Source organism: Agelaius tricolor, unplaced genomic scaffold (assembly GCF_023055355.1).
Source record: "Agelaius tricolor isolate 1412-34295 unplaced genomic scaffold, bAgeTri1.0.p SCAF_2, whole genome shotgun sequence".
NCBI classification, from domain to species: domain Eukaryota; kingdom Metazoa; phylum Chordata; class Aves; order Passeriformes; family Icteridae; genus Agelaius; species Agelaius tricolor.
The window spans coordinates 3,052,775-3,074,933 of record NW_027269262.1 but is presented as its reverse complement, the minus strand read 5'-3'; the positions used below and the strand labels follow the sequence as shown (position 1 = coordinate 3,074,933).

General features: G+C 38.0%; 1 protein-coding gene across 4 annotated transcripts; it reads right to left on the bottom strand.

Moving 5' to 3' along the window:
• On the bottom strand, nt 1–22,078 carry GPLD1 (glycosylphosphatidylinositol specific phospholipase D1). Of its 4 annotated transcripts, none has more exons than XM_071450771.1 (25): nt 21,912–22,074; nt 18,976–19,031; nt 18,408–18,486; nt 15,761–15,858; nt 14,846–14,956; nt 14,540–14,588; nt 14,002–14,056; nt 13,239–13,346; nt 12,525–12,552; nt 12,305–12,444; nt 11,290–11,355; nt 10,965–11,085; nt 10,318–10,457; nt 9,131–9,317; nt 8,080–8,190; nt 6,995–7,069; nt 6,383–6,539; nt 4,522–4,663; nt 3,883–3,982; nt 3,683–3,776; nt 2,956–3,132; nt 2,494–2,654; nt 2,212–2,238; nt 2,069–2,119; nt 1–924 (listed from the first exon to the last, which is right to left on the bottom strand). In XM_071450771.1, the coding sequence occupies exons 1-25, from the start codon at nt 22,006–22,008 to the stop codon at nt 847–849; spliced, it is 2,508 nt and encodes an 835-aa protein (XP_071306872.1). In that variant the 5' UTR covers nt 22,009–22,074; the 3' UTR covers nt 1–846. The 4 variants fall into 4 exon arrangements, with proteins under 4 accessions (XP_071306872.1, XP_071306865.1, XP_071306881.1 ...); XM_071450764.1 differs by having other exon boundaries at nt 10,965–11,088; nt 21,912–22,070; XM_071450780.1 differs by lacking the exon at nt 13,239–13,346 and having other exon boundaries at nt 10,965–11,088; nt 21,912–22,072.
• Nucleotides 22,079–22,159: the final 81 nt, after the last annotated feature.

The following is a 22,159-nucleotide window of genomic DNA, read 5'->3' as shown; positions in this document are numbered from 1 at the left end:
TATGACCTTTAGAATTCTGGGCAATTTTATTTAAAATAAAAATAATAAGGAGGCAAGAGAGAGAAAACACACGTGTCTACAGACTAGCATTGGTAACAATAGTATCAACACATTCTGCTGCTCAAGTTGTTTAATAGATAATTGATGCACGCTGTTAAACCTGCATCATACAAAATTAGTGTTAATTAGTTAAAGACAATACTGTTAACAATAAAAGCCATTAACAATTCTATGTTACCATGGTCATGGAATTTTACACAAAAGCAGAAAGGATGTCAAGAGTACTCAGCCAAATTGCATTTCCTCAAACTTTATCTGTCTTGCTTGTTCTTTTTTTCCTGGGAGATCTGAGCTGCACTACACCCTCAATGCACGCCTCAAGACTTGAGGGAGAGAAGAGAGAGAGAGAGACAGTCCTTTTGATCAGCACCCACATTTCTGTCAGTCTTAAAGCTGTCCCTGCTCCATGCTTATTATTTTGTCAGTAACTTTCCATAACTTAGAATCCTTATCACAGTACGTAAGAATTGTAAATGCTGTGCTGCAATTTCCCAGTTTTGTCAAGACGATACTCAAATCTGGCCAGTAAAGGTGACCACTGAACATTCCTTATACAGCCAAATACTACTACCAAAAATGCATCTCGTTGCTCATTTCAACCTCTAAAAGGTTTTCAGACCAACTTGCTTGTTCTAGATAAGCGATGCTGCTGCCCATCACAATTCAGCAAAAGCTTGCTGACATGGTATGTTGGTTTGTGTGGGCTCAGGAAAGTAGCACAAATACTACAGAGGTTCTTCACTCGAAGACCAGGTGTGCCCTGGTCTTTCAGGCTACTGTGAACTTCTAGAGTGAGTAGACAAAAAGCCTTCCACCAAGTCGAGCTTTCGCAGAACTTCTCTCTGCTGCCACTACAACTTCTTTCTGCAGGGATAAAGAGCAAAGGTTAGCAAAGTGCAACTGCAGGTGCATGGCTGCCTTTAGCTTCCCTCGTGGATTTTGACCATCTCATTAGTGTCATATAGAAATGTGATGGGAAATGAAAGAGGAGCCCACCTCATCAGAGTAGCAGTTAAGATGATAGTTTGGCAAAACAGACTATTTCATTTGGGGAACTGGAGCAAGCTGGAACCAAATGAAATGAGTCTCTTGCCCATATAAACTGCTTCTCAGGGCTAAGATCAATAGGGATGAAGCGGGAGTGTGGACTAGATGGTGCTATAGCAACAGGAAGCAACTGCTTGGAGAATGGCCTCACTTGCATTTAGCAGTGCCTGTGTTTCAGGTGTTGGATTATGCATCCTAATCTAGCTGAGAAGAATTTCCAGGTGTTTCTCCATCGCATGTTTTAACACAAGAAGTCAAACACCATTTGTTGAAGACCTCCTCAGCCTCGTACTGGAGCTTCCTCTCTATTCACACAGAGAACCTCAGTCGTCATGGAGGTGATGTTAGAGTGAGCAGAACATTGGAACTCAGCCAAACAATCACTAAGCTGAAAAAAAGGCTCCTCAGTGCATCATACAAATGTAGCATTTGGTGTTTGGTAAAAAAATGGGCATCTGAGAGAAGGAAAGAGAAACAGGTACACAAACACACCCTAAACCAGCCAGGTAGGAACTGGACCTCTGTACTTAGAAACACGTGACACGTGAACAGCGTTCACTGCAGGTGATAGCCAGGACAGCAAGCCTGTAAAGACTAAATGAGAGGGATGATTTTGGGTGCCTGGTTTGCTCCACAGCTGAGCATCCAATTTGCATACAGGTTGGCATGAAGCTGGGAGGCACCTATGCTGCATTTCTCATGGAACCTTTCAGCATACTCCTAAGCAGTTTAGAATTCAGGCTGCTTTAAAGCGATTCAGATTTTTTAACTTAGGTGCCAAAATTGTAGCAACTCCATAGCTCATCAATCTATAAAATGTGTTTAATTATTGGTTCAGAGAGTAACTATGTAAAGAACTTAAGACTTGAAAATGTGTAAGATACATGTGAGGTGTTAGCTAGTATATGCAAGTGAGGTAGAAGGATGATGTGAAACAACCAACCACAGTAATTTTTCTCACCTTTCTTTCAGATTTCACAGTGGTAATGGAACTCCCAAATCTTGATAGTTCCTGTAAAATAACATTGCTAGTTATAATGCTGGTAAGTTTTTTCAAGTAGGATGTTTTAGTTTCTCTCAGTAATTTGTTTTCTGGTTACTTACCTCAGGAGAAATCAGGACATACTGGGCCTAAAGAAGAAAAAAAAAGAGGAAATAAAAAGTCAGTGGAAGAGAGTAGGAGACCAGTATAATAACCCTGGCTCCTAAACAGCAAAGTAATTTAAGAACAAACAGGAGGAGCCTAAGAGCTTTGCACAGGTTGAGAAACCTGAGAAAACCTTTTGTTTTCTGGAACAAAGGCAGAACACACTTGGTATTTGTACTGGATGCAATTAATTAGTTATTTTAAATTTACGTCCAGAATTCATTTTCACGTATTCTTACCCAGTTCTCAGGACAAGGAGATGTCCATGATGTGCAGTGGCCTGTCACATTCCCTGAGGATGCCTGTCTGCCATTGAAAATATACACACGGCCAGCAGCCCCACCAGCCAGGATTGAGGTGACACCATTAGTTCGCAGTGGGGATGCCACAATCATTTCATCTGCACGTATTACAAAGAGGACATAACAGCAGAAGTGAATTAATGGTAGACCAAAACACAGAAGAGCTGGCATGTACATGCCTCTAGATACCAAAATTCCTATTAATGACGGCAACTAAAATGTTTCAATTTCTGATTGAGTTGCTTGGGATTTTAGAGAGGCCTCCCTGTAAGGCACAATGGAATACTAGTACAATTCAATTGAGCTGTGTTTAGCACTTTTATGAATATGTAGGTGACCAATTTTCCTGTTGCCAATAGTCAAACACTTCACTTCTGGTCTAGATTCATCAAGCTTTACCTAGCCCATCGCTATCCAGATCACTTAGGTATACATCTCCTCCGAAACGAGAAAACCTCCTGTCCCCACTGTATACACTGAGCAGAGAAGGCTTGGTGCTGTTTGACAGGTCATATACCAGAGCCAGTCCAGCTTGATGCAGCACTGAGGACATAAATAAAATCCTAGACAGGCTGTCTGGAAAAAAAAAAAACAACCAAAAACCAGGTGTTGAGCATCAGACATAGGAACTCAGATTAAATACCTAAAATTATAGGTAATACTGTCATTGCAAAAAATAGACAATATAATGTATCAAATGACATCAACAATTATATGGGATTAACATTAATTAGCATAGGGAAATAAATTCTTTTAGTCATAGTACCAGGGGAGAAATGCATTCACTTCAGCAGTTTGATATCCTCAATTCCTTACTGTCTACTGCCATAGTGTTGTTTCAAGTCCAAGAAATATGCAGTCTACTAGAAAATCACTGTTACATAAATAAGGCAAAGTAGTAATGCTGTTAAGCCCATTTTAAGGAAGGAAGAAGACCCCCTGAAGTTGAGACACAGTAAATAAGACTCCACATATAAAGCATATAGAGGTGATTACAGTGATTTCTATTTTTTTTAATTACATGGAAATTGAAAGGTTCCTTTTCCCTTAAACATTTTATGTCTACTCAAGTCATGCAGAAACAAACATCCTAAAGCAGAAATGGTCTCTAATTTTCAGGACATACCTGCAGTAGGTGCACCCACCACCAAAACTTTCCTTGTGTTCCCAGCCACAGACAGCACACCACTGGCCAGAGACAAACCCATTCTGCCCATCTCCTGTTAGATTTTTAAAACACCTATGAAATTTCTACAGAAAGTCACTTCACTTCAAATTATTCACCAATATTCACAAATTATTCCCATACTAAAGAAGCAGCCCTACCTTGTCTCCAGTTATCTCAAACCAGCGCTCTGTACTTGGTGGGTTATACCCGTACACCTTCCCAACACTCTGTCTGACATCCGGCAAGAGGGGATTGCAGCTTCAATTACAATGCAAAATAAGTTTGTATCTAACAACATAATATTGTACATGTTCTCTTCTTTTACTTTGGAATAATAATTCCTGGCAAATTCTAGAAATCTACTTTAGTAATTCCCATACTTGTTCTAACTAATTACACAATACTTTGAGCGTAGACTTGGTCTGTCTGTCCACTTTTTAATCATCCAATACATCTTCATGTTTAATTTGCTTTTAAAAATGCTATCTCAAGGTAAGAGCTATCCATATGGTTATTTAAGGAACATTTACTCATCAGCATTTTTGTGACCCCTCTCCTCCCTCCTCAAGGAAACCCAAGAAATTCTTAGGTGTCTTTAAATAACAAAGACCTGCTCTAGAGAGGGTCTAAAAATCCTTGTCTTCATAAAGAAGGGTGAAGACATAAAAATATTCATTTAATAAAAATATTCTAAGCAGAACAAAAGGGAAACTTCCTTAAAACCTAGAAGTCTAATCTTAAACTTTGCAGAAGAAGAGCAGAGTGGAGGAGGCAGCAAGCTGTCACATGCAACACACCTAGAACAAGTCTTCCATGTAGGGCTACCAATCAGCAGTAATGTCATGTTCTCCAGCTGGCAGCTAGCAAGTGAAAATCCAAACCAAGCATAGTTTTCTTCCCCCTGCACCATCCAGTTGGCATCCTGTACTGAGAGAAGTCCTGAGAGACCAGAAAAAAATATGAGTTAAATCTTGGTGTGCCCTGACATTGAAAAACCAATTTGCAATCCTCCACTGATTCATCCTCTGACAAGAAGTTTTTCTGTGCAAAGTTACACTGTTCATTATATGGCATCAGTAGTTGTTGACTTTGCTTGCTCACCGTGCAGCTCTACTGGCTGGTGAAAGCTTTCATTTGACACAGCCTGTTTCTCAATCCTTCCAATAGCCTACATGAAGCACATGAAAGCTACCACTTGAGCCTGCCCTAAACTACTTACTGTTTATGAGAACTTGTAATTCTTCAAGGGTGCTGGGTGGGAGAGCTTCACACCATTCTAGCTATAATTTAAATAAGTATTTCTGTGCTTTGGTTTTACAAAAATTTCAGTTAGCAGTGTTTTGAAACCCATGTTCTAGTGATTTCTAATTTTACATTAATTAGAACAAGCTGCAAAAATTAAGCATTATTGTAATAAAATCTCAATTACATGATTCTGACAAAGCCGCCCAAGCTTTATTATTTAGTTCCATATATGACATTTACTCTCTCATTCACTAGAAATCTCATCACCTGTCCTCATTAACTGTATTCACTTGTAGCATTCCTCTTTAGCCACATGAAGGAACATAGAGAATGATAAATATTCATTTGTGGAGGTTCATTTACAGTTTTCTAAGAAAGAGCAGTGAGCCTACCCTGGACTCACAATAGAATGGTTGAATCCATTGCTTTAGTAAAGTTCCCAACACAGTTTCTCACATTTGTTCTTGCATCCAAGCTGGGACATTGCAGTCCAGATGGACAGAAAACCAGATGCGAAAAACCCAGTAGAGATTATCCCTCTGACAAGAGCAGAGAGCCATGTGTTGTTCTCTGAATGCCTGCAACAAGTGGAGTGCCTTCAGGGATCAATTTTTTGACTCATCCTGTTGGTCACTTTATTGTAAAATACTTAGACAAGGCAACATGATGCCTTTTTTTGAAGCTGGCAGACAACAGGAGATTGCAGGGAGGTGGCCTCATTCAGAGGCACCCAGGCAGGCTGGAGTAACAGGCTGACAGCAACCTCACAAAATTCAGTGAGGACAAATGCAAAGCCTGACCCTGGGAAAGGAGATGCCCTCGCACTGATACAGCTGGAGACAGACTGGCTGAGGAGCTGCCATGTGGAAAAGGCCCTGAAGATCCTGGTGGGCAGGGAATGAGTGTGAGGCTCTGACAGCAGACAGCCAACAGTGCCTCAGACTCTGTGAGCAGGAGCATGGCAAAGAGACTGAGAGAAGTGATTGCTCCCTAGATCACACCTATAATATGTCCTTCCATAACAGGAAAGATGTTGACAAACTGGAACCAGTTTAATAGGGGTGTTCCATGCTTTCTGTGCCTGTAAGGTCTCTATGCATGGTGGGAGGACAATAGACAATGAACATAACTGAAACAAGAAAGGTTCATATTGGCTGTAACAAGAGGGTTTTTTTCCCCTATGATGACTGCCAAGAAGTAGAACAAATGCCCGGAGTGTCTCTGTAATTTCTACCACTGGAGGTTTTAGGATGCAGCTGGACAAAGCCCGGAGCAATTTGGTCTGGCTTCACAGCTTGAGTAGGAAGGACACCCTCTGAGATCACTTCAAACCTGAATTATGCCATGATTAATAAGGAACAAATAACCAGTCATATAAACTATGTGAAGGTTAATTTACTCAACAAATATTACCTTGGTGACTCCTGTTGAAATGAGAGTAAAATGCAACCACAAATCCTCTCTGCTTCCCACCACCGGGTGCATATGGAGAGCCGACAACCAGATCAGCATTTCCATTCCCATCAACATCAGCTGCCAGGAGGGACCAACCAAGATTACAGTAGGAATACTGCAATAAACAGTTATTTTAAGCCTGAAATAGAACTGAAACCATCAATTCTGTAGCAAAATAGAGCAACTTAATTCTAAAGACCTAAATTTGCTTTTGACCAAGTTACCCTCCCACTCCCTGGCTCCAATTTTCTCTGAGGTTTTTTGTTTGGTTTGGGTCAGGGTTTTTTGGTGGCTTTTTTTGGTTTTGAGAGCTAATGCACCTTTCTAGTCATCCTGCTGCCTTCTTGCACTGGGGCATAAATGTCTTTCCCAAATACAACTAATCCAACCAAGCACCTGCTTGCTCCATCCCCATCAGTCTATATTTCCTTGCAATGATAAGTTGAATTTTAACATTCTTTTTTTAAGCCCATAAGCTCTTTTCCCCTTTATCTCACCTCCTGCCTGTGTAGCCCTGTGTTAGCCTGGCTAACAGGGTAGTATAAACAGGACATTACATCATCAATATACCTGACAAGTTATGGTAATGTTTGGCTGAGGTGCCAAGCCTCTTCCCTCAGTTCCAAAGTAGACATACACAGCACCCTGAACAGCAGAAAAAGAAAATAAGGCATGAGAGCACCTGCATGTCAGTATCAAGTATGAAATGCAAGGTCAATCACAAGGAGTGGAACAGCTCTGCAAGGGCTATTCATACTACTTCACTCTTCCCTCTCAGAGCTTTCCCATAATACTTTCTTTCCTACCCCAAACCTAAGAATATCCATGGTTAATGGGTACTGCTGTAACCAAGCAACAAAGTAGAGAAGTACATGTTCATCATATTCTGTGTAAGGAACAAGCGCAGTCTAGTGTATTTAAACTCATAATACACATGTTTAGATGGCTCAAATTTTGACAATTATTATTTAATGCAATGGCACAACAGATGCACACAATTTTCCAAGTGGTGAGTCTAAATAAAAGCAACTTAAATTCTTATTTGGACAGCTAAATTAGTATCTAAAATTCTGAAGAGTTTTAAGCTTAATGGACATAGTTAAATCAAAACATTTTGTCTCTCAGTTTCAGCCTAAAAACGGCCTAAAAATATTCAGGGACCGTTACACAGGCTTATCTCATAAGCTGCAAGTCATTAAGCCTCTGTAACTTGATTATTTTAGCAAGTGTGTCTGTGTTCATATCACATTTTAGATATCATTTTTTGGCTTTGTGACAGCATTCATATGACAAAATTCATTGACCCATGAGGTCCATTCCAGACTCTCTGTTCCTAAACAAAAAGGGTATGTTTGTATTTTATTAATGGCTCCTTACATTTCCAGCATGTCAGTGCTGCAAAATTGCAATCTGGTTTAGATTTCTAATGTGCAAAAAGGCCCCTGAAAGAGAACTACAGGTAGCTGTCATTGCTGTAGTCAAAGTAGCCACAAAGTTTATAAACTTCTGTTTAAATTACAATGTCACATTGAGCAACAACAGAAATTCTCTTTTTCATTTCAATGTTTAAAAATTATGTATAAATTAAAACATTCTGTTTGGAGAATTAAAAAAAAAAAAAACAAAAAACAAATAAACCCATGTTTGTATCTTACTTTGTAGGTAAGAAACTGAGATCCCACAGAAGGTGCTCCAATTGCCAGATCTGGTACTCCATCCTCATTGAAGTCCAGGACTGCCAAGGCAGAACCAAATCTTCCTGAAGGCTAAAAGAAAAGGAATTGCTCTCATGTTTTCCAGTCAAAACCATGAAAACCAAATGTACATTTGCACAGGGAATAACTGGCAACAGATGACAAAAGTCTATCCCAACAATTCTTTTTCTTCTAAGGAATAACCCCCATGACAACACATTTAATTCAAAGTCAACTGTGTTAAAATTAAGGACAACTGAATATAATATGGTGCTGCTTTGCTATTGCCTCTCCTGAGTCCCGTGCACCACTGATCTCAAGTTTATGGTTTTTCCTGTTGACAGCATTATGACTGGGAACCACTAAAACACTCTGTAAGAAGATAGAAGCTGTTACTCCACAGTTTATAACCACAGAAACAAATTAAAAGGAAATGTATCTCATTTCTCCATATTATCTTCTTTATGAATAAAGGTATTTTCTACAGAGGATCATATTTAACACCCAAAAGGGTCATTTGCTTGTTGGTTAAAACCAGCCACCATCCTGTCTAAGAGTTTTCTCTCTTTTTTATTTTTAAAGACAAAATTATCTGGGGAGAAGTTATCAATTAATGAAGAAATGCAGACTCAAAGGAATTAAAACATATAAAATTAATAATTTTAGATTAAAAAGAAAACCACAACATTTTCTTAAATGCAGGCACCAGAATTAGTTATACTGTGACTTACAGAGACACAACCTGAATTTTATTTAAGGGCCCTTTATGGACTAAAACTCACTTTATCTGGTACAGTAATGGAAGTGAACCTACAGAGCACCATCACTTCAAATGTTCCTGGGACTTTAATAATGATTATTTTTCTTGCAAAGCATATGACATCGCATGACATCAGGAGGAGTGTTTCAGGAATAATACTTACACACATTAATGATACTATTGCTCATTCAAAGTTCACCAATTTTCAGGCAAAAAACAATTAAGTGACAAATTTTTGCCTTGACCCCTTACCTGATGACCCTGTAGTACTTGGTCAGCTTTCCCATCCAGATCCATGTCCTCTGGTGGCAAACCTGACTGGTTGCCATAGACCACATACACCCTTCCTATCTGAACATGGCCCATGGTGCTGTACCCTGGTGCTCCAGCCACGAGATCTTCATATCCATCCTGGTTTAGGTCAGCTGAGACCAGTGCCCTGTACAGCAAAGGAGTATACAAAATCAGCATTAGTTTCCAGACTACCACAACATTAGTGGAAAAAAACACCATAATTCAGATAAACCAGGACTTGTGTTTCCCCATATTGTTTTGTAAAGATCTATACAGCATTTTAAATATTATATATTTATTTGTCTTTTCTTGAATTAAGTAAAACCAGAAGAATCATCTTCCATCAATGCACCTGTGATCTGCAGGAACTGCTTTTTACTGACATTAGGCACCTGAGAGCAATCAGAGCAAGAAGCATTAAAAAGGGCTGTTTGCATATGACAAAGAATACCAAAAAAACCCAAATCTTTTAAACTGAACATCTGCTTTAATCAATGACTTAACAGGAGATAAGCAAAAGGATCCCAGGTCTCAGTAACATGCTGGAGTTTAGAGAGGGACCATGGAAAGAACTAATTACTGTTAATATAGCTAGTGTGAAGTAAACTCAAGAATTAAATCCAAATTTTTAGACAGCATAAGGGAAGTTAAAATAAGCAGCAATGTAAATATGTTTTATTACTCTTCCTTGTTGCAGGTCAAGGTAGAAGCATTGGCAAGGAAAGAGAATATGCCTCTCTCTGTCCTGAATCTATCTTTGGACTCCCTAGTAGTCTAGAGTATTTCCAAGAGGTCTTGCTAGACATCATCAGTCATCAACTCATGACAGATGATTTATTTTGCACAAACATCATTCAACAACCAAAAAAGGGTAGCAACGATTTTTTACTCTTCAGAACTAGAGACAATGGTAGTTCTAATGTTGGTTCCTTCCATTCTGAGCTTGATCAACATCTGAAAGAAAAATCTTATATGTTAGCTTGCTGTTTTGGTCATACAATATAAGACATTCCCTCAGATTTGTACCACCAATTGATTTGCACTGTCACCTTAGAAAAGTATCCAAAGGATCAACAATAATATTTTGGTAGATACTCAAACTTATCAGAAATTAAGAGCAAAGTGGGATGAAAAAGATTACCAACCATCCAAGCCTAGCATAGGGTGAAGTCAGAAAATATGAAGCTGCTGGCTTGGAGACGTGCTTAGAAGATTTCTGATCTGTAGCTCCTAATGCTTTCCAGACATTGGTTTTAAAAGCATGGTTTATCAAGCGGAGGGATTTCTGAAATAAAAATAATAAAGGGACACAACAGTGGTTAAAGCTCCAGGGGCTGAAAGTCTAAAATGTTTTGGGACACCTCAAAAATCAAGTCACCAACAATGGAAATCACCACACGGATTTAAGAGGAGTCTGACTCAGATCATAAGCACCATTTCAGAAAGACAAAAATCTGTAGCTTTAAAGGGAGCACTACTAATCACTCACTGCTATGCTTTGCTAGGAGTTCTTGAACCAAAAAAGCCCTATGTCTGTAAAATGTAAATACTAAATATATATTTTGTCTTTTTTGGCATTGCAGGATGTGTTCTAACTTCACTATACAATGAGCAAAGTTTAAAAATTGAGTATTTACGATGTACATATATACATTAACAATGGTACTGGCATGTCCATGCTGTCAAAGACCATCCAGAGACCCTGCTCCTTCATGCAGCATTTCAGACAGAAACAAAAACAATATTATATAGAGATGACTTTTACCTGACACATCTGTTACTTCTCACTTACTGTTGCCCAAGGCTGTATGTCAAATTGAACTCCTCTCTCTGTATAGTTTATATTCTTCTCAAGTGTTTCTGAAAGCAAAGAAGTTGTATTCTTGTGATGTTCATGTTTTGATTGTTTGTTTCTGCTAAAATAAAGAAGGCAGTGATAAGAATTAATGCTGCTCTTAGGTTCTGCACAGTTCCTTTATACAACCTTAGTTATTCATGCTAAGAGAATCTCAAATTCATACACAAAAAGATTACCCAAAATATCTCTAATTTTCCACTGCTCACTGTCCACATTAGCAGAAGACTCTCATCACTGAAGCCATCAGAGCTATACTTACATGTGGCTGTCCTTGTGCTCTTTTGTGCAGTTTATGAACAGAGGGTTCTCAGGCAGGTAGCAGTCACTAAAGAAGAGTACAGAGAATGCATTTTAAAGATTTTACGACAATGGAAATGAAACTAAAAATACAACTTTTATACTTACTGATTCCTCTGTCAGAAGTCATCAGTTTTCTCAAGAAAATCAAAATCAGAGCATCATCATAACCCTTAGAAACCCCATGATGTTTATTTGGTGACCTTGATTAGATTCTGTATGAATATCACGTCTTTATAGAGCTCTTGAAGGAAACTTATTGCAACATGCATGCATATGAATCTAAAGCACTTTTAATCAAAATGTTATAAAGAACATAACAGATTGTGCCATTCTGTATTTCAAGCATAATTTCCCAAAATAGCAACAGTGGTATTTTCCATATAAATGGATGGATTAATTGCCACTGTTGGTCTTCTAAAGAAGAAATATTGTATTTGTAAGAGAGCTGTTCTAAGAGAACGTTAAACTTCTATAACACTATGAAATTGTGTGTAGAAGCCTGAGCTTAAACAGTAGAATATATACTCCTAGTCTTTCTAATCCTATTTGCCTTCAGAGTCTGAAGGTAATATCTGACCTCTCCTCAAAAGGGACATCTTTGCTGAGTGATGGCAGCAGCCAAAAGGTGCAGACTCAGATTGCCAGTCCAGGCAGAACCTCAGGGCATGGCTATGCAGCATTTAAGCAAACCCTTGAGTATGTCTTAAAGAATGCCCCAAATTTTCCCTGGTAAGTATCACCTGGACATGCAAGAGGCACGCTAGGGCAAAGGAGCGTGAACACATAAAAAATACAAATGCAAGGCCTGCGTAATCCTGTGCACCCAGGCAAAAGGCAGACATAGAAATCCCCTTGTCCAAGTGAGAATCTAAAGCTCAGTACCTATTCTAGGAAAGATCCTCCCTTAAGAAGAACAATTAAGTGGGTGTCAGCACTTGACTACTGCATTTCATAGTTAAGGACACACACTATACCTGGTTCCATTCTCTAGCATATGGCTCGTCAGCTCAAAAATGTTGTTGGTCCAGAATGCCATGTCATCCACTCCCCCAAGGAAATATTCATAGAACTTGTCCACCAGAAATGGAGATTTACTAGCAAATGTTGGAAAAAGCTAAGGGACAGGCAACATACTCAGTAAGATGGATCACATCGTCTCTATGCTCATTTTTATAAAAAAACCAGAAAACCAACCTTGCCAACAAGAAGCCTTTCTCCATGCCTGAAAAAAAAATCAGAAATAAAACTTGCTTAATATTTAATAGTTTAAATAGTTATTTTCAAAAGTCCTATATGGTAAATACTATGCAAGTCGTTACATTTCCATGTTGATTGTTAATATATTTTTAAAGTTGTAATGTAAAACAATATAAACTTTACTGCCCTTAAGTTTGAAGGATTCACAGTTTTTGTAGATGTTGTGTGACTATTGGTAATTAACTGAAATACAAAATACAGCTAAGCTGTTCAGGATATTCAAAAGTAGATACTACCAGATATCCAAAGTCTTTTATGAATTATTCTTAGACTTGAAGGGATCTACATAGAGTGTAGCTAAGGCATGTATCTAGAGACTCCTTCAGTGCATGATAATTATACTGCTAACTCACCACAGTGCAATGGTACTTGAAAACACAGCTGTTCTCAAATAAATAGGCATAAATACATTAAATGCATAAATGCATTAAATAGCCAAGATTCACCATCTGTGGTGTAGTAATTTACCAGTCATTGTGTAGCCCAAATTTGAATCCTAGTCATTAAAAAAATTCAGATGTTCTGTGATTTTGGGGTCTAGGAAGGAGTCTTTGTTGCTGAAATCAATGCATAAGGTGTTTCAAATATGATTATCATATTTCTCATACATATGTTTCACTAAAAAAACTCAGGTAGAGATATTCAACTTACAGTTCAAAAAACAGCAAATAAGTACATTCAGCAATTGTGCTTTCAGCTATGATCTCTTTTCCATAAAATTCCTTATAGATAGCAGCTAAGTCTTTCACAGGTACATACCTGAAAACAAAAATAATGTATTACAACAATAGATGGGCCACATCACCTGATAAAATATTGCAGTTCTTGTAATAACAACAGCCTATAAAATATTCCAAATTTCAAAAGACCACATGAGGTCATGAAGATCTACAAATACCAGGATTGCACATGCAACTGTGAGAAAAAAAAATAGTGGATATCCAAGTCTTCTGCTCATTTTTATGCTTTTAAAACTGACCTCAATATCCTCAACTTCCCAAAGTTTAAATATATCTCACTGAGATTGTCACTTAACTGAGTTATTTAACTACCTGCTAGGACATTCCAGCAAAAGGTTTTCACTAGTTATTTTACATATAACTACTTATAACTTAAGATAATAAGTACTATAGATAAGATAATATAATTTAATCTTTTTTGCTGTGTTCCTATACATAAAACTCTCTTCTGTCCTTCCAGTTTTTATGTCAGGGAACAGTAAATATGCATATAAGGAATACCGAACACAGAATATTTAAAAGAGTTGCAAGGGGTTTTTTTGAAAGAAAAATAAAGGAAAACATTTTCTAAAAACAGATTAATACAGAATTATGTGATATTATATGTAATTTTATTAAATATGATTATACAAAAACCCCATTAAATATGAAAGAAGGCAATCTCATTATCTTACCAACTCGATGTCAGGTAACTGAAGTCCAGCTCAGACTGACTCACTACATCTCCTCCTAAGGATGAAAAAATGAAAAAAAACCCTACACAGCTCAAAAAAAAAACCTGTTAGGTATCTGTAACAGGTAACAGTGTGCATGAAGCTATGTATGGCTCTTCTATATGCATTTATATGGCAGATCTTCCAGCTATATATTTAGAATACACAAATAGTTCACCTGAAAGTATGCTGGACATTTTATACCTCTGGAGAATAATGCACAATTTAAAATCACAGTAGTGACTCCATCCATATCTTAGCATCCTTTGGTCTGCATTTTGGCTTTAATCCAAATGTCCATATGCCTTATCACATCTCCTGAAACCTGAGGACAGGTACAGCAGGGCTTTGCAAGCCATAAGGTAGGGCAAGAACACAGTGTCCATATGACATCCTTAACTCCTGCATTGCACAGGACAAGAGCCAGAATCAACCACCATGGTTTTGAAGAGGACTTATTCCAATACAAGGATCTATGATTGGCAAACAGAAACATTACCAAAATCTCCAACACTGTGAGCTTCTGAGTAAGAACCACGAAAATCAATCTGGAGAAAGAGAAAAACAAGAGAACTGCCTGTTTCTTTTCATATGAGCAGAAACAAACTCTCCAAGCAACACTAATGGTTACAGGTCCCAAACCTGACCAACTTCACTCTTATGAAGTTTGTGACATTGTGTTTCTCCAAAAATCTTCCTGAAACAGGGCTCCAGCTTTTCTCTTTCCTCCCCACCACAGTCCAAAGCAAAGCTATCCATTCCAATAAATGCAGTTGTATGAATAAATAAAATAATACAGGCTTACTTCTCCCATGGCCTTTAGAAATCCTTGGTCGATGCCCAGGCTATGCCAGCTAACATCTGCCACCATATGTGAAGCAATTCCAAACAGGAAAGCCACCAGCTTCTCTGTAGCCTACACAACAACAATCCATTTGTCCATCATTTTACTCCTGTCTTTAAGAAAATGTTAGCATTTTCTGTATATGCATTAAACAAGGATACAGCTGACGAGCTCTTATAGTCCAAGAGATTATCAAGACAAAGTGCTCTCCACTTATTCCTTGATGCTGTGGTCAACTTTTGTAACTCAAGAAGCTTTAAGCAGTTTATACAGTCCAAGGCCATAGAATTACAAGGTTGATGTGAGGGTAATTTGCATACTTCAAGTTAAATGTGTACCAAACTGTTTTTCTGGACCAAGGATAAACACTTCCACTTCCAAAGAGACTGAACTTCCTCTGCCACCATGGTTGTTGTGTAGGCAGACAGAGGAGAGAAATACATTCCTCTGCATGCTCACTTTTGACCAATTGTTCTTCATTTCCTCCTACATAGCTTACAGACCATTAACAAGAGCAAATTCAGACTAAGTTCAAGATTTCACAAGTAAGATACCTAAAACATGTCTGGTTTTCAAATGGCAAACCCTGAACCAGATCTCACAGGAATGCAACCAATTATATTTAAAAGTTTGGACCTATGAAATATATGCACCAGGCCACAGTGGAAATAACTGACAGACTTTATATGGAAACTGTAAGCTTTTTGTATGGTAAAGATTAGAAGAGGATTTCAAGTGTTACTATATAAGGAGAGATTTTAATATAAAAATGTTGGGTTTTTCTATACCTCACAAATGATGAAATTGCAACTAGTGAAGGGGAGGAAAACAATTGAAAACAAAGTCAATCAAGCAAAAGTTAATCAATTTTCTTACCTCTTCCCAAGGCTGAGGATAATTCCTTCTGATGTAGTCAATACTTGCTTTGAGAAATGGTGACCAGTGAGTGTCTTCAGACACATCATGGAACATTCCTATTGCAGTAAAATTCTATCAGTATTTGATTTATTCTTTGGGGAAAAATTAAATTAAAAAAAAAAAAGAAAAATAAAGAGTTTTTCTCCATTTAAAACCCCACAGACTTTTGCTCGATTTCACGTCAGACAGATGATACATTTTGCACTCCAGCTCATGAAAAGAGCCAAAAGAGACTTACTTTTATCTGATTCATACTAAGAAAACAGATACTAGATTTACCTTCTATGATTTTGGTTTGAAGCATCTGAAAATTTTGTGCCTGCTCCTTTTCCCTGTGCCTGTGAGTAGGTACAGTACAATGAAAAGCTGCCTCCCAAGCAGAGAGGATGAAGAGAGCTGAGAGAGAACCTGCTAACTAAATTAATGCACCCACTTGTATGGCAGAAAAGCTGTAGGGAATGGCAGCCAACTCAAAATGTCATGTTTTCTGGCAGGCATCAGTTTCCACAGGGCAGAGGTGGTCCATGTCATCATTATCACCCCAATCATTTTCAAGATAAAGACAAACTAGCCAAGATACAGTCAGTGTAGAAGGGGAAAAAGGGAGGAAAGCAGGAAAAAATAGGTTTCCTTTAGAAGAATCATTTATTACTCTCACCTGAATTTAGGCAGAAAGATTGTGTAGGATCTAACAGTGACCTTGCCTAAAAATATCTGTGTACCTACATAAAGCTAAGTGCAAAGGGATGTTGGCATAAAGAGATCAAGCAGCACACAATGTTAAATTCTCTAAGGGGGAAGAAGGTAGGTGGGAGATCGTTCAGCCCATCAGTACTCTTGGAGGAAGAGTGCGTGTTTGTTGACACAGCAATGTGAACCTGCACAGTGTTAGGGTAGATTAAACACTGAGAGAGCAGACCTTGTGGGGCAATTCACTTACCTTTTGGCCTCATGACATTTTACAGTGCAGCTAAACTAGATAAAAGAAGGATGGTTCTTGCTTTGCAAAATTAGAGTAGCCTTCTACAACTAAGCTTGTCTCCTGCCCAAAGAGGCAGTCTGGATGGCTTTGTTCTTGATCTTGTCACACAGTTAAAACAGCTCAGGCCTGAAGAGGAATCTGTTTCTTCCATATTGACTAAGGAAACTGCTGACAAGTGGTCCAACTCTAACAAGGCAAGACAGACTCCAAGGTTAGTGAAGGAATGAAGATTGGATACTGCAGATAGAGAAGCTCTGACCTGGTATAAGACAGTCAAAATGGTTAGAAGGGAAAGATGAGGTAGATAGATATAAGCAAGCTGAAGTAGGAACTGAAAAAAAAAACCCCAGGAGAATATCAGTCATGAAAACAAGAAAGCAAGACTGAAGTTTGGACAAGAAGTTGGCAGAGCCAGGCAGAAAACCAAGATGAGTGACCCAATGAGTGACAGAAGAAAATCCAGTATTAAATGCCAGGACAGAGAGGTGATTTGGATGTGAACTGAGCACATCAGGATATGAAGCAGCCTGTAGTTGGCAAAACCAAAAGGCAGCATCAACAACCTCTGTCTGAGAAAAATGAGAACTTTGGCTGCAACTGTGTGATTTGGCTCTACACCAAACAAAGATCCTAACTACCCCTCAAATTTTGTGGAATTTACGTGGCTCACTAAAATAAGTATTTTCAATACTTTAAACTTCCACTAGTATCTCAACAATATTGAAGCCAGTAAGGCCAGATACCCTCACACAAAGTACTTACCACTGCCCTGTCTGTGGTATCTACCTAAACACCCTAATAGCTTGTACCTGGAGGATAGGCTCTTTATCCCATTTGCTAACTTCTCACTATCCAGATTTACCCTTTCAGTAGCAAATATCCTACAGGAAGGCCTAGCTGGCTCTTTTACAGCTCTAATGTTGCTGAAGAAGATGCTTATGATCAAGAGTTGACCCTTCAGAGCTGAAAAATCAGGGGACCACCTGCAAGTCAAGACATACCTTTTACATCTATTGCAAGAGGGTGCTAATTTTGTACTGCAGTTTTTTGATCTGCAAGCAGCAAAATTAAGACTGATATTAAATTCAAACAAGAAGACTAAAAGGCAAAATATTGCACTCTGGAAAAAAAAAAAGGCTTTAAACCGGGATGTTATTTACACTTGCCCACCCACCCCCAGCAAGTTCTACACTATTTTGTTGCTGTGGGACTTTTAGATTGTCCTATCCTTTTTTGACTGATCTGATGGAAACTAATCATTTTTAACACAGAAATAGCTCTAGGCCTTCCCTAAGATTTATGAAAAACCCATCATCTTGTTCTCTCTGTACTCAGTAATCTGACCTAATTTAGTCAAACAGCATCCTTCTATCAAATTGTCCTACCCATTAAATAGTTAAATTTACCCAAGAGTTACTTTCTAAAATATTTTCAAATGTGTTATTTCATTATAAATTTCTTCAAAAAGCCTCTAACAAAAATGGTGGATAGTTTTTGCAGGAAAGCATTTTTGGCCACACTTCATTTCTTACAATGTAACCACTTTCAACTCACTAAATTCTGTAAGATTTTCACATAAAAATGTAATTGTTATAACATTGGACTTATAAAGCTTCTCCTTACCACGTTTGCAGATTGGAGAATAAAAGGCATCCGGATAAATGCTTCCAGCTTGAAAAGCATCTTGGTGATTTAATAATAACTGGGGAAAGTATGGGGGGGAAAGGAATCAGAATGCTATTGCACAGCACAAAACCACATTTTACTGCCATCATCAAAGATAGAAACATTCTAAATAGCCAGAAAAATAATACAACTAGTATCTTGGTAAAATACACCATGTAGTGCACAAAAACTCACTGTCATTTGCTGTCCTTAGGTTTATTAAATCTGCTTTCCCAAAGTCCTCTACTGGTTCTTCTATTACAACTGCTCACATAGAAGAAAACATGCAAGAAACCACACAAAGTATATATATATATATATATATATATATACTGGTGTAATTGCTATATTTCTGTAATAATATTCAGAATCAGTCAAATTATTTTGAATAAAAAAAGGTAAAAAATATAGTCTGGGCACAATACTGATGCAAACATGACTGAGAATAATAAAGAAAGGCAAGAAGACAGAAAGAAAAGCATTCAGAAGAAAAGTGTACAAAATTAAGAAATAATATGCTTCCTACCTTTCTATAATTAACACTCCCTTCATGCTTAGTGAAAAATTCCAGAGCTCTATGTGCTGAAAAACAATATATTGAAGAGTTGATTTACAGGTACTGTGTCCAGGCCCATGTTTTGGTAGAAGCAGTAGCAGAACCAGAAGACACCACATTTTCATACCTAAGCCAAGAACCAAGTGCCTGAAACACCATTTCACACAGAACTGTGTACCTGCGAGAAGGTGTGTTTTCTCACGTAGGGGCTAATAAGGAAGTGCTCTTTCTGTAGCACATCTTCAGTCTCTCTCTAATCCCTAGCTGCCAAGCTGACCAACCAAGCTGAAATCACAGGGAAATGAACTCCCATGTCCAGAAATGAGCTACAGCAGTGAACTGACAGGACCACACACAGCACATGTAAAGTGTCGACCATAAAGTTTTAGCTGTACTGTACTCAAGCTTCATTGTTGCCCTTAACAGTGAAAAAGGTATGTTGGGAACCAATGTGGGTGTTTAACAGTTTGATTAATTTTTAACATGCATGGAAAGTAACAGAAATCTAAAGGTAAATCAGCAAGGTAAATAACATTACTTATTCACTGAATTGGCAGATATTCTTACTGCCAAAATCTTTATTTAGCTGGCATAACAAGTGAATGAAACAAAATTACATCCTTTTCATTAATGAGGTCTCCTAATTAATATTAGATCCCAGGAATAATCTATCAACATGATTCTAAAAATACCCAACATTTCCTCTAAAGCTATTTTCAAAGATTAATTTGTCCCTTACCAAATAAATCACATCTCAAAAAGGCCCCAAAAAAACCAAACAACAAAACAAACAAACAAAAAACTCCCCCTACCAAATCCAGGACAATCCATTACTCTTCCGGAATAAGATCTAGACAAAACTGTTTTGAATGGGGTTTGAATGATCTTTCACTTTGAATTTTACCCAATAATCTAAATCATCCTTATACAAGTAAGATACCTTAAAGACCAGCCTTGCACCAGAAGAGAAACAGCAACAAAATAGTAAGTAATACTCTAAAATTTTAAGGCTCAGAAATTTCTACACACATCTCGGATTCCAGTGTGGGAGAGCCTCAGTTTGACAGTTTGCTTTTTCTGCCTCACACCTCCTCTGCACTTCTCTCACTACTCAAGTGGGCCCAGGTTCTACAATTCCACCTTCACAAGGAATTTTATGCCAGATCCCCACAGTCCCACAGAGCTTCACAAGTCTGACAGGAACCCCCAGGGCAAAGAGCTTCCCCACTGGGACCTGCCTCCAGGCACAGCCATGCAAGTAGGACACAGCACAGCTCTGCCAAGCACACTGAACACCATCAACATTCTGAACAGGCAGAGCTTTTCACCATTTTAAAAGTACATTCAAAACTCTGTCCAGGATTTCTTTGGTGCCGGCTTTGAGTAAGAGGAATTCCTTTGTATGGTTTATTGTTTGGTTTTTGTTTGGTTTTTTTTTTGTATTTTTGGTTTTGTTTTGGTTTTTTGTTTGTTTGCTTGCTTCTTTTTGTTTTCCTGCAGTACTCAGTGTTTCAATTTTGGAAATATTTTATCTTATCATCATAGACTTTTATGTGAACAACAATAAGAGCACTCATTTTAGCAGCATCAGAGCTCATCACAGGTTAATGTAATTTTCCAACACATGGACAAAACCTGTTGTAAATTATAACCCAATAGTTCAGTGTATGCACAACTCATCAGATAACCAAGATCTTTATATTATATAAACACAAGTTTTCTGCAACATGCACTCTTGATTAGAAAAAGAAAAAAAATTACTGCTTTGGGACAGATATGTAAGCTTCTCTTTGCAGATTTTTTGTTTTCAAACACACTCTATTCTGGCAAATCTGTTATTTCAAGTCTTCAGAAGCTTGTACTCGGTAATTAGAGCCCTGAGCTTGCAGAGTGGAGTGCACTTGCCAACCTCAGGCAGCATGGCTTCTCCTACAGATTATTATGGGTTTCTTGACACATTGTTAGGAAAAGCAAATTGTTCCAGGATGCTGACATGGGTACAACACTCAGTAAGGGAACACACTCCAGTCTCAAACACCATGAATAATCTTAGTCTTTAAATTGTTCAAAGTTGCATGTATTGTATTCAGTACTTAAGGTCTGAGAAAATTACCCGAATAAAGGCAACATCCTACATTTTACCACCTGTTTGAGTAATGGATTTGGAAACAAAACCAGAAGAACAAACAACATAAACTGTCAATTACTATGAGTAACTCAGAATAATCTCACACTGCTTGTGTTTGTGCTCGCAAAACTGCGGAAGAAACCAGATTTTAAAAATAGCACAGGCAAACAAGAAATTCAAAACAGAAATATTTTTCCATTTTGATGTTCACCCAGCTCTCGCCTTCATTTGCTAAAAATCTAGGCTTTTCTAGCTACAGAGAGCAACCTATCAGAAAGAGACACAGAACAAAATTTTTATGCTGTTAGTTACAGACAGAAACACATTACAGAATTTTATCTACTTGTGCAGCTATGGCATAATTATACAAAGTGATTTAAAAACAGAGTTATCACAAAGAACTTGTGTTATTCTTTAATTTAAGTATAACAATCCCACAAATTGCCTAAAGCATTCCTTTTCTTTCTCCAAACCAAAGTCTGTCTGCGTAGGACTCACAGAGAAAAACATTCCAGTTACATAATGCCTGTGTCTTAGGAGACGGAAAAATACGCAACCCAAGTCAACTCAAGCATTTTACTTACAAAACCAGTAAAATTTCAAACTCCAAAAGCTAAACTGCTCATTTATCCTATCTGTTATTCACATTTTTTAAAATTATGTAGACTGCTTGTTACTTTAGCATTATTTCCTCCCTCTGCTTTCCTGCTGAATCTGAATTTACTTCTCTTCACAAGAAATTCAAAACACAACAAAATCCGTTTTGAACATGTCTTACCTATTTCAACATGTGTTGAAATTCCACACGGGATACATCTCTGACAGAAATGGTAGAGTATAACCAGAGAGACAGACCAAGTCTTCAGACCAACCATGATGCTGGCTCCAACTGTGGTTTTCAGAAGCCTGGAGCAGTAGCACTGTGACCTTTGAAATGTAGGTTACGGAGCATGCCTTCTCTTTCACACATATTGCTGACACAGCAGGCAAACGACTGCCAAATTTGAAAGGCTATTTTATACCAAT